Below are 12,006 nucleotides of genomic sequence, written 5' to 3'. Positions count from 1 at the left end.
AGCCCTACCTTAGCGACTGACATGGAGGCAGGTGCATATGGCGCATAGGGACCCACTTTTAAGTTTATTTATTTATTTTGAGAGGAAGAGAAAGAGAGAGAACATGAGCAGGGGAGGGGCAGAGAGAGAGAGAGAGAGAGAGAGAGAGAGAGAGAGAGAGAATCCCAAGCAGGCTCCACACTGTGAGCACAGAGCCCGTGTCAGGGCTTGAACTCACGAACGGCAAGATCGTGACCTGAGTCAGACCAGGAGTCGGATGCCCAAACGACTGAGCCAGCCAGGTGCCTCCACTTTATAATTTTTATTCAACGCTTGGTATTCTGGACCATGAGTGAATAGTTTTTCAAATGTCTCTTTTGGAGGTGTATTTTCTGACCGTGTATATTTGAGATATTTTATTGTTGGTTTTATACCACTTAGCTGATTTGTGGAATTTTTAGACTTTAAACGTTTACTTCCTGCCATGCTGCACACAGGTAATTTCGTCTTAATTGGCTAAATTAATATCACTGAGAAAAGCCTGGAAGTAATCTAGCTTTTCTTGTTTATAGTTAATCTGTTTATTCCTCTTTCATATTCTTAAAGGATTCATTAATTAAATTTGAAATGAAAAAATATATATAGCTGTTTCCTTTCTCTCACCAAGATATCCATTATTAGTAGTTTGGCATATTTCCTTTGAGGGTTGTTTTCTGTACACACATTTCTGTGTATATATAGATGTGTGTGTGTATGTGTGTGTATATATACGTGTATATATGTATGTATATGGATATATATACACAGCGGCCTCCCTTTATTTGCAGGGGAGATGTTCCAAGACCCTCCAGTGGATGCCTGAAACCACTATCTATACTATATATACTATGTTTTCCCCCCACACGTACATACCTATAATAAAGCCTAATGTATAAATTTGGCACAGTAACAGGGTAAAAACGATAATAGTATTGTTATATTATATTGCATAACAAGATTCTGTTTATAACAAGATACTGTCATCAAAGTTACGCAAACATGGTCTCTCTCTCTCTCTCTGTCTCCAAAATATTGTACTGTGCTCCCCCTTCCTCTTGTGATGATGTAGGATGATACAATACCTACATGAGGAGATGAAGTAGGTGAATTGCGTAGGTGTCGTGCAGGGGCGTTAGGCTACCACGTAGCGTGGGCAGAGCGTTCTTGGCTTCTGGATCGCGGTTGACCGTGGGCAGCTGAAATCGTGGAAAGTGCAACTACAGATAAGGGGAACTCCTGTGTACAGATAATTACATTCCATAATTGGGACGATCCGATGCACATATAACTCTACAACATTAGCATTTCCTATGTCATTAAACGTTCTTCAAAAATGTGATTTTAGGGGCGCCTGGGTGGCTCAGCCGGTTAAGCATCCAACTTCGGCTCAGGTCATGATCTCACGGTTCACGAGTTCGAGCCCTGGGTCAGGCTCTGTGCTGATAGCTCGGAGCCTCCTTCACATTCTGTCTCCTTCTCTCTCTGCCTCTCTCTCTCTCAAATATAAATAAAACACTTACAAAAATGTGATTTTAATGGCTGCATCATACCCTATGGTGTGTGTATAGCCGATAATTTAATGATATCTCTGTAATTTGAGATGTCAGTGTTTTTCTGATTCCCACTATTATGAATGCTGCCTGTATACACCAGATTACGTAAGTCCTTACAAGGATCTTTACCATCTACACGTGACGCACACATTTTTCCCATTTCTGATGTGATTATTGAGCAGTGCTCTCTTTGAAGGTATTATAGAGTGTTGTAAAAGATTATTAGTCTGAGATTCAGAGGGTCCTGTTCCAAATCTCAGTTTTTCCATGACTAATGGTCTTGCTATCTAGGAGATTTTTAGTAAACGTCTCTTGTCTCACTTTCCTGGCCCAAATAAATAAGGGTAAATAACCTCATCTACTTGAGGGTTGTACTTATTGAATAGAAAATGTGCACGTATTTAATGCATGCTGATTACATCTGAATCCCATTGCTGTCACATGTTAGTCTACCCTTCAAGACTGGGACTCTCACTGACCTGGGAAGCAAGGGTCCTGCATTCTCCCAGGGACTTCGGGCACCTAAACTAGATTTCTCTGTCTCTAACGTAAAGGCGATTGACTTTCCATTCTAATTTTGCCATTCCCATGGGCATTTTCCCAAGGCTACCCTACAGCCTGAAGTTTGAGCTTCTGACGCTTGGTGGGAGAGTCAGGTGGCTTACGGCTGCACCTCTTTCAGCCCTGGGATCTCATCCCCAAGAGAAGCAGGTCTAAGCTGAGGCCACGGGGGACAAGACAATGATCTGCAGCTTGAGGCCCAAGCAACTTCATTTTGTTGTTGTTGTTGTTTTAAGTTTATTTGTTTATTTTGAGAGAGAGAGTGTGTGTGCAAGTGCACGAGTGGGGGAGGGGCAGAGAGAGAGGGAGAGAGAGAATCCCAGGCAGGCTCCACGCTATCAGTGCAGAGCCCATCACGGGGCTCCATGTCGCGAACTGTGAGATCGTGACCTGACCTGAAACCGAGTCGGCCGCTCAACTGACTGAGCCACCCAGGCGCCCTATTTTGTCATTTTAGATTCTCCATGCACATCTTGGCAGTCCCAGTCTTCCTTGCCCTGGGGAGTGGAAGGGGGTGACCAGGTCATGCAGATCTCACCCGCGCATATCATGCACCGGCTATCCTGGTTTCCTCTTCTCTTCCTTACGTGAACAGGGCAAATTCACGACAGCGAGTGACGTGTGGGCCTTTGGGGTGACTCTGTGGGAGACGTTCACCTTTTGCCAGGAGCAGCCCTATTCCCAGCTGTCTGATGAGCAGGTCATTGAGAATACTGGAGAGTTCTTCCGGGACCAAGGGAGGCAGGTGAGAACTGCTGGGGGTGGGAGGGTGTGCACCTGGGTGCTCCACAAGGTGAGAAGAAGTCCTGACTTAGCAGGATAGCCCGAGCTGGGAGATGGGCTACATGGATGGCAGTCTTTGGTCACTAATTATCCAGAGAACGTGAAAGACTGAGGTCCGCCCCCCACCACCCCTGCCAGCCATACACTCTGCCTGATCCACATGGCAGGGATCCGTTCCGCCAGGTGCCTCCGCGACTCGAAGACAGCAGGAAATCAAATCCACTCTCTCACGTTTGCCCTATTTCTTTCTGTGGACCGTATGGTTCATCTTCCTGGTTGAAACACTAAGAACAAAAATATAAGTTTAAAAAATGAATAAGGGATTCATTGGCAGTACCTAAAAACTTGGTTTGGACTAAATATTTAGCAACGTTTCTGGACTCCCGTTGTGCCGGGAGATGAGCAGATGTGTCCAGAACTCGGGGAACAGCGGGGTCCCACGCTGACGAGGGTCCCAATTCCCAGTCAGGATACTCTAACATTTCTTTAGTGACTTGGTTTGTAAAGACCCCGTGACCTGTCGGATTTGGAGCTTGCTGATGTGGCTGGAGCACTGAGCCTCCCCAAAGTGGCCTGACCACAGCACCCTGGAGGGTGGCAGTTGAAGCCAGCTAGTGAGAGGGAGAAGGCCTGCAGAAAATGAAAACGTAGGGGCGCCTGGGTGACTCGGTTGGTTAAGGGTCCGACTTCAGCTCAGGTCACGGTCTCACGGTTCGTGAGTTCGAGCCCCACATTGGGGGGGTGGGGGAAGAAAAGAAAAGAAAAGAAGAACTTAAATCCTTAAATACATCAAAGTAAGCAAAAGATAAGAAAGATAAGCAAAAGATAAGAAGAGATAAGACAACGTGCAGGTTGAAAGCAAGAGGAAGGGCCTGGGATTTCACTTTATCTTGCTGCTCTGTAGATCTTTTGGGAGCAGGGGATCCAAACGACCTGTCTTGGTTGTAAAATAATTGCGTTCATACCATGACAAAGGGCAAATTCACCCCTGTGTGCAGTGGACCAAGGCCAAGTGAGCGGACCAAGGAAAAAAGTGATTTTTCTACTGGACTAATACATCATGACACGAGGTTGACCTATTCTAGTTTTAATTTCTAACAATGCCCAGGATTTTATTTTTCTTATTTATTTTTAAATACTCAGCTTAAAAGGGTCCCCCAGTTCATCTTCACTACTAGTAGTGAGCCAAATGTATTTTCACCCACTACCAAGGGGTCAAATAGCAAAGTTAAGTTATTGAATGAAGCTGAGGTCAAAATCAGATATTACCATTATATGCTCAGTGAACTTCTCCCCTATAAGCAAAAGTTGTAATTTTCGATAAAAATGTATTACATTTAGCACCTTAATCACTAAACATAACTTGTCAAAGGTAAACTTTATTGTAGTCTCCAAAATTTCATTACTTTAAATTTTATTCCTAAAATGTCCGTATTCAAATTTTAAGTTTGACATTAGAGTGTAGGGACAGCAGTTTCTCAATACTGTCAGCTGCAAGGTGGACTCTGAGGTCAGCAGACTCCTCTTCGTGGCCCAATCCGGGGCAGGGGGTCCCAGAGAACATTATGGGAGGAGCAACACGGATATTTCCAGCATTCCGGTGTCTGCATCCGTCTGGGGTCCTATTCTGGTAGAGGAGCTGAGACCACCTAAGTCACTTTCTGCCCCTGCCGCGATGGGCTTGGCCAAGATAAACCTCAACACTTGGGCCGTAACCAGAGGACCTGGTGTTCTAACAACTTGCTTTTCAGTCTGAGACCTCTTTTTGGCTAGAGTTTCGTCTTTCGTATGACAGTGGGGACCTCAGAATGGTTCATCGGGAAACGCTGCTGCGAACAACTAGGCAAGACAAGCGAAGGGACGGGGGCCAATATGTGAGCGGGAAGAACAGACACCACACCTGTTTTAGTTTTCAAGTTCAAGCAGGGAGGGAGGCAGACAAAACTATAATGCAACCAAACTTCCTTCCCTCCCCCCCCCCCCCCCCCCCCCGCTTCTTAACATCCTTGTTTTCTGTTCACCTTTGTTTTCAAAGACCTACCTCCCCCAGCCTGCCATCTGCCCTGACTCTGTGTACAAGCTGATGCTCAGCTGCTGGAGAAGAGACACCAAGCATCGTCCTTCGTTCCAGGAGATCCACCTTCTGCTCCTTCAGCAAGGGGACGAGTGACGCTATCACTGCCTGGCGACATTCCGATGGCCCAGGTCCTTCTCACGAGACCTACCACTCACCCACGCCTAAGCCACTCCATCCGGACGTTGAATGGGCCCGGGGGACGGAGGCTTATTCACTTCTCTGTCTCCGTCCCTGGCCTGCCTTCACTCCACTCCCCCACTCTCTACCCCTGACCCATATATACTCTTTTTTTTTTTTTTTACATTAAAGAAGTCAAAAAGAAAAAAAAAATCCTAGGAAAGATAAAATCTAGTAAAGAAATCTTACGTAATATACCAAAGTGTTGGATAGCAAGCTAGACAATTTAGATAATTTATAAAGGTTAAATATGCTATGTTTATAAATGTGCAAATGCTACAATATTTTTCCATGTCACCTTTCAAAATGTATCTTCAGAAAGAAAAAACTTGAAGAATACTGATATCTTAGGAAGCGTGGGATTAAGCTTAGGGAAGACACTCGGTAAGCGTGGAGAATCCGATGAGGTGGTTGGTATTCGGTAACTGATCAGAGATTTCTGAGTTTCCTAATGTGGCCTCTGGACACGTCCCACCCTCTGCCTTTCCTTCTCCTGTCAAAGTGGATGATACATGCTTGAAAAACCCCAGGTTCTCAGAATGGGTGTTTTGTTCATTTTGTGGGCAGGGTCAAGGGGGAGGTCTAGATGCATAGGACATACAGAGAGTGTGTGTAGGAGAGAGTGTACCTCAAGGCCGTGGGAAGGGGAATCGTCATTTGCCACAAAAGTACCTTGTGCGTGGAAGGGTTCCTGAACAGAGAATGGACATAGGAAAAGAAGTCTATGGAGGGCAGGTAACACGTGGGCTATTCCCTTGTGATTTCTGCTGAGGGTCCCCCACTTGCTCAGATATTTTCAGGCATGTGTTTCAGTGAGAGCCTGGTGTTGAATCAGTAGAGACTGGTGTTTTGATATCCGGACCATGGGTCCTTTGGTTCGTCTTTTCCAAGTCTTTCAGCTCTTTTATCAGGAGCATCCCCTAGGGGACCCGTGGGCTGGGGTGTGTGTGTGAATTTCTCTGGCACAAATACCTGAAGGCCCTGTGGAGTAGGGAGTAGGTCTGTTCTGAGTGTTTCCAAAATGTTGACCTAGGGCCAACGAGGGAAAGTCGCAAAGAGATAGCTTTCCACTCCTTATTAGAGCGAGCATAACCAGCAGAACACACACGAAGGTGAACGGGTCACCTCCAGAGGTCGGGGGGAGTCCTTTGTTGCCGAAGAGTTTCAGATGCAGGCTGAGGAGCCAGGCAAGAAAGGGAGAGGCTTTGAAACCCAAGGTAAATGGTTGTATGAGCTGGTTGACCCTCCGAGTCCTTGATTGCAGAGAGGCACAGGGTGAGCGTGAGAGAGAAGTCCCTCACTGCTCCTGCTTCGTGTGGAGGCTCTTACCCCGGCGGATGGTGCGGCCAGCAGGAAAGAAATCCTGGGGTTCTGGGTTCAGAAGCCACGGAAACTGATACACTATCTAGTAAGAGTCCCCTCGGAACAGATGATGAGCTCTCTCCTCCACGAGGCCTCAGACTTAATGGGAAGCAGGAAAAGGGGCCCCTCCATTCCCTCCGAGGGAGCAACAAGAAAAAGTTACAGGATACGCTTCCCAAGTGTAAGAAATAGTCTTGAGTCTTGAGACTTGAGAGTCTTGAGTCTTGGGTCTGCTTCCCTAGCTCTCACCTGGCCCCCTGTGCACAGTCGCTCAGGGACTTGACTGTCCTCCCTGGTTCAGCCTTTAACATCTCTCCAGGCTACCGCAGAAGCCAAGTGCCCAAGTCCCCCAGACGGTCTTGTGACCCGAGCAGACACCTTCTCCCATAGCTGCCCTTCGACTCTGGGCTCCAGTCTCTGCCAGGGCTAAGTCTGCCGAGATCATTGGCGTGGGGGTCAGGAGAGCGTTGGCTTGGAGCTCTGATCCTACTTCTGCCTCAAGCCACGTGTGTTATTCTTCACACTTTCTGGAATCACTTCACCTTTCCGGACTTTACTTTCCCTAGCCATAAAATGAGGGGATGGGGTTAGACGGCCTTGAGACCCCGCCCAGTTCTGATAGGTGCAGTGCTGGCTGGATAATTGCATCTAGAGTTGACGCAGATTCTGTCATCTGGTCACGTGGTTGTCCTGCTCTGCCGATCGAGGTCAGCAAAAGCAATGATGCAGGGAACGCACTGTCACAGTCATAGTAACAGCGGCCACTTGTACAGCGCTTTCAAGTTCATCAGGCATTTCCATAGACATTATCTCATCTGACATGTGCAGGGCCCCAGACTCATTCTCCTACGTCCCAGGACCTGTCACACTGCTTTCAAGACCCGTGTTAACTTCATGTATTCGAGAGCTCTCTAGAGAAACAGAACCAATAGGATATATATGTATACACACACACACACACACACACACACACACATAAATTTATTATAAGGATTTGGCCCATGTGATTAGGAGGCTCAAAAGTCTCACGAGCTGTCCCCTGCAGCTGCAAACCCAGGGAAGTGGGTGGGGGGCCCAGTTCCGGGAAAACGGAGGACAGAAGACTGACGTTCAAGTTCAGCAGTCAGGCAGAGAGAGCAGACTCCCCTCCTCTGTCTTTTGCATCTTTTCCCGAGCGGCCCACACCAGAGAGGGCAGTCTGTTTCACTCAGTGCACCAATTCAGATGCCGAAGTCCTCTGGAAACACCCTCACAGAGCCACCCAGAAACCCTGTTTCATCTGGGCACATTGACACGGAAATTTCATCACCTCGCTGCAGGTGAAATCCAGGCCTACGGCCTATCCTCTGTTTTGCACCTGCCTCTGGTAGACCCACATGCAGCCCGCGCCCGCGGCTTCTTATGTGGCCAGAGAGAATAACATCATCTCCCCGTCTTTGCCTAATCTCTCCACTTCTTTCTTTTCACACTTCTGCCTCAAACCACCGCACGCGTTCCATGATGCCCCGTATAAAAAGAAAATCATACTGGAGATAAACCGAACGTGTCTGGATTTTCCTGGCCTTGAGCCACGGAGTAATTGGTTTCACGTGGCTCCCAAGCCCGTTCAGGAGGAACGGAGGAAGAAGGAGGAGGAAGCTTTCTGGCACTGAGACTCCTCCCTTAGAGACCCTGCTCTAGCTCCTAGCCCGGCCATGCCCGCAGAGCCTCGCTGCACGGACCAAAGAAACCCAATAGCAGGACATGGTGAAGAAGGCTTAGTACGTAGAATTTCAAAGTAGCTCAAACTTCGATGAGAAGAACGTAGCTGGGAGCTTTGAGGAAAGGAGATAGGAAAGGGGACAGCGAACCACGGAGGCCTTGTTAACCTTCGTAGTGAGTCATCCCCTTCGTGATAGATATGAGCTACTTCATATCCAGATTGTGTTTGGGGATCGTCAGATTTCACGTTGTACTTTTGCTGGTGAATGTGCTGCTAACTAGGTGCAAATCTGGATGTGCTGTCCAGACGCCTGTGTGATCAGAAGGGATCTGGAACGGAAGGAGGCACAGAGGGGAAAGTGTGGTCTTGATGCTGTGGAAAGATCACGTACAAGTACACAAGACAGTATGAGGAAGAGCATTACATGGAAAGGGAGTAACAAAGAAAAAGAATAAATGAATGTGCATGTGCCTGAGTCGGGAGGCGGGTGGGGACTAGAAAGAAGGCTACACAAAAACAGGTAAGGGAGAGTGCAGGGGCAGGACCCTGGGCGAGTCAGAAACAGGTGGGGCAGGTGAGAATCCATGCCGAAGCATGAAAGCAAATCTCGGAAGAGAGATCCGAGAGAGGGCAGAAAATGTAAGTGTTACTGGAGATAAAAGGTAAATATGTGTAGGGAAAGAAATTCTGGATGACAGAGATGATAAAAGTATTAACAAATGAAAAGTCAGGTGCGCTGTATGAAAAGGAAGGGAGCTTTTCAGAGTTTTTGGAAAGGGAAGGTCCTTATAAAAACACATAAGCAACCATCAGGGAATGATCTAATTTCAGACGGGGGCGGGTGAGGGGGCGCCCGGTCGAAGTGTATTCTGGACCCCGCAGGCGCTGGGGATATCGGTGGTGGGAAGAGGTCGTTCCTTTGCTTGAGCTGGACTGTGTTTCCCAAGTGCTGCTTTGGAAACGATTTATGGCAGTTCACGGGGTGTTGTCTCCCTTCCCTTGCTTCCGTTGATCAAATCCATTTAAAATAATGCCCATCCCTGCTGTGCCCAGAAAAGCCACGGGGAAACACTGAAATAATGGGCCGAAGTTAGACAAGACCAAATCTCACTTGGTGTCTATGCGGAGAGGTATACGCCACGTCGGAAGCAAGTGTCTCTCTAGTCCCATCCAGACTTCCCACGAGGAAGCCATGAGGTGGGGCTGAGCCATATGTTTTGAGTAAAGGGGAACAGAAGAGGGGGAGTGTCTGCAAGAGGGAGAGATGAAGACATTCCAAGGAAATATTCCAAAGCAGAACAGCATCTCGTTTTGCCCAAAACTGAAAAGAAAATGAAGACAACTACAGCCAGGGCCCAGATCACTTCCAGCACATGGTTAATAAGTCTTTGATCCTAACTGGAATTTATGTACCTGCCGTCTCGGCCTTTTCAGTAAGATCTCTGACCTCTGGCAGTGTATACGGTAGGTCCCTAAAAATTTCTGGAATATTGATTGCAGATTCTGATCTATGCTGGGAAGTCCTTCTTGAATTGAAAGTTAACATTTTTATAGAAACAGATGAACGCCTTTTCCACTTGGTAAATGCCTTGGAATGCTGAATCAATACGGAAAGAGACCAGAATGGTCAATGGTGATTGGATTTCTGGCATTTTTAGTTCTCTGGCACGATTAGCTGCATTGCTTGATGGCAGACAAGTGGTGGGTAATTATTTACTTGGTGTATCTTTTATTTAAAAACTTGTTATTTTGAAATACTTTAAGACTCACAAGAAGTTATAAAAATAGTGGAGCGGCCTTACCCTAACGCCAGGCTTTCCCCGTTGATAACATCACATGTGACCGTAGTCTATTCTCAAAACCAGAAAATTGACATTTGTAATTCTCTTCATTAAACTGCAGACCTCACTCAGACGTCACCAGTTTTTTTTACATGTATTTATTTAGTTTCTGGATACTTTATCCCTTTCTGATCTGTAACCTGGCCCCGCGTGGGATGCGGCAGGAAACACACTACAATTCTGCAAAATTCTAGAGAGGATACAACAAATTAATGTGTTCCTTTGTCAATGAGAAAGATCCTGCCTAGACCGCTTCCACATTTTCTGACTGGTTTTGCTGTTTAGCCTCTGGACCAACCCAAAAACAACTCAGAAGGATTTGGAAACACAAAAGACAGTGAGACCCGCACGTAGTTTGCTGGCTAGAGAATCAGTTGTAGGACGTTCTAGATGGTTCCTGCAGTTCCTACAAGTGGTAAGATTTGTAATGGTGGCAAGCAGGGGACTTAGGGTAAATGGGTCTTTTGGTCAAGAGCTAGGTGGCACTTAGTTGATGGCACCAGGGCTGGCTTGTGGAAGGAACAGAGTACGGGGGCATAGGGTCCCCTAACGTGTGATGAACACAATTTTCGGAGTAGTACAGACATTTAATTTGCCTAAATACCAATTCTTAAACGGAATGGCAGGTACATTGGACCAAATCAAACGTAAACACAGAAGCAACTTTGGGGGCAGTTGAAACTCTGGGTTTGCGGATCGCAGCTGTGAGTTTTGTGATGGCATCTTTAACGTGCCCTATTTAAGGGTCACAAGGTGGTAACCACGTTCACACTGCTTAGCCTGTGTCCTGTAAAGTTCCAAGCATGTAGTGAGCACTCAGTAGATATTTGCTGAGTGTTGTTTTTTGAATGAATAAAAGATAGAGACCGAAACTTGTCATTCAGCGTAACTGGGGTGAATTTAGGGAGAATCGCTTTGCTATATCGTAGAGGGTTTATTTTCGAACGAAGAGAGAAAAAAGAGTGTGCAGACTTGTACCTGGTGAAGTTCATTCTCAGTTTGCATATTTTCTAACGACGACATCGATCTATGGAAATACCTCATTCCTTGAGGTGTTTAGACAGCAGTTCAAGGCAGTTCTCTGCAATGCACCCCAGCAAGAGCCCCAAACCCAGCCCATTTGAAGCTCTTTGGTTTCTCCTGCAGACACCTGGTCGAGAACTTGTAAAGGAGAAAGGTCAAAGTCCCAAGCAGGCCTGTGCTTACCCACATTCACAATTGCATATAAGGGGAGACTTTGCACAAAGACTTCCTGGGAAAGCATAATGTGATAAGGCAATTACTTTGAGTGAAAACCTGTTTTCTTGCAAACAGGCTTGGAAATAGTTGAAATTGGGGAGGATTCCTGCAAACACACCAAGAGTTTGTAATCTAGCCTATTCATTTTATGCCCTTTACTACTCATGATATCCTATTTTTTCTACCCTGTTGTCTGGTAACTTCCTAAGGGTTGAGTTTCTGAATCAACACGGCTCACTCTTCCTACGAGGAGGGAATATCTGAGCCTCGTTTTGCGGACTTTGGAAGATGATGTGTCTTGTCAAGGGGCAAAGAGCAAACTGATTGATTTCTGCTTAAAACTATCCTAGTCATTCCAAAACAGAATAGGTAAAAGTTCTCTGTATTAGAAAAGGAAACAAGATACCAATTGTATATTTTCTTTATTTATTCTCTGTAAGTCTGTCAGATGATAAATTGTAAATAACAATGATTAAAGAAATATGCTACTGACGGATCCTTCTTCTGTGCAAATAGCGCCGGCTCCTGGCTTTGCGATCTTCACTCCTTACAGTCTTTCTGGAGTAGTGAGGGGGCAAGGGGGCAGAGCCAAGGGTGTGCGGGGGGGTGCGGGGGGTGCGCGGGGTCGGTAGAGGGTCTCTTGCGCAAGCCTGTCTCCTATTCCTTGACTGTGTACGTGAAGGAAAGCGTCTG

At 46.5% G+C, this 12,006-nt stretch overlaps 1 protein-coding gene across 5 annotated transcripts in view; it reads left to right on the top strand.

Moving 5' to 3' along the window:
* DDR2 (discoidin domain receptor tyrosine kinase 2) overlaps positions 1-11,805 on the top strand; it is a 156,353-nt gene extending 144,548 nt beyond the window's left edge. For 4 of the 5 annotated variants that reach the window (XM_047840558.1, XM_047840556.1, XM_047840560.1 and 1 more), the window contains 2 exons: positions 2,728-2,877; positions 4,951-11,805. In XM_047840558.1, the coding sequence (XP_047696514.1) occupies positions 2,728-2,877; positions 4,951-5,085 (285 nt within the window). In that variant the 3' untranslated portion in view covers positions 5,086-11,805. The remainder of the gene's footprint in view (positions 1-2,727; positions 2,878-4,950) is intronic. The other variant, XM_047840559.1, reaches the window with a different exon arrangement.
* The last annotated feature ends 201 nt before the right edge of the window (positions 11,806-12,006 follow it).

The sequence above is a fragment of the Prionailurus viverrinus genome, chromosome F1 (genome assembly GCF_022837055.1).
Source record: "Prionailurus viverrinus isolate Anna chromosome F1, UM_Priviv_1.0, whole genome shotgun sequence".
NCBI classification, from domain to species: domain Eukaryota; kingdom Metazoa; phylum Chordata; class Mammalia; order Carnivora; family Felidae; genus Prionailurus; species Prionailurus viverrinus.
This window is presented reverse-complemented; position numbering and strand designations above follow the sequence as displayed.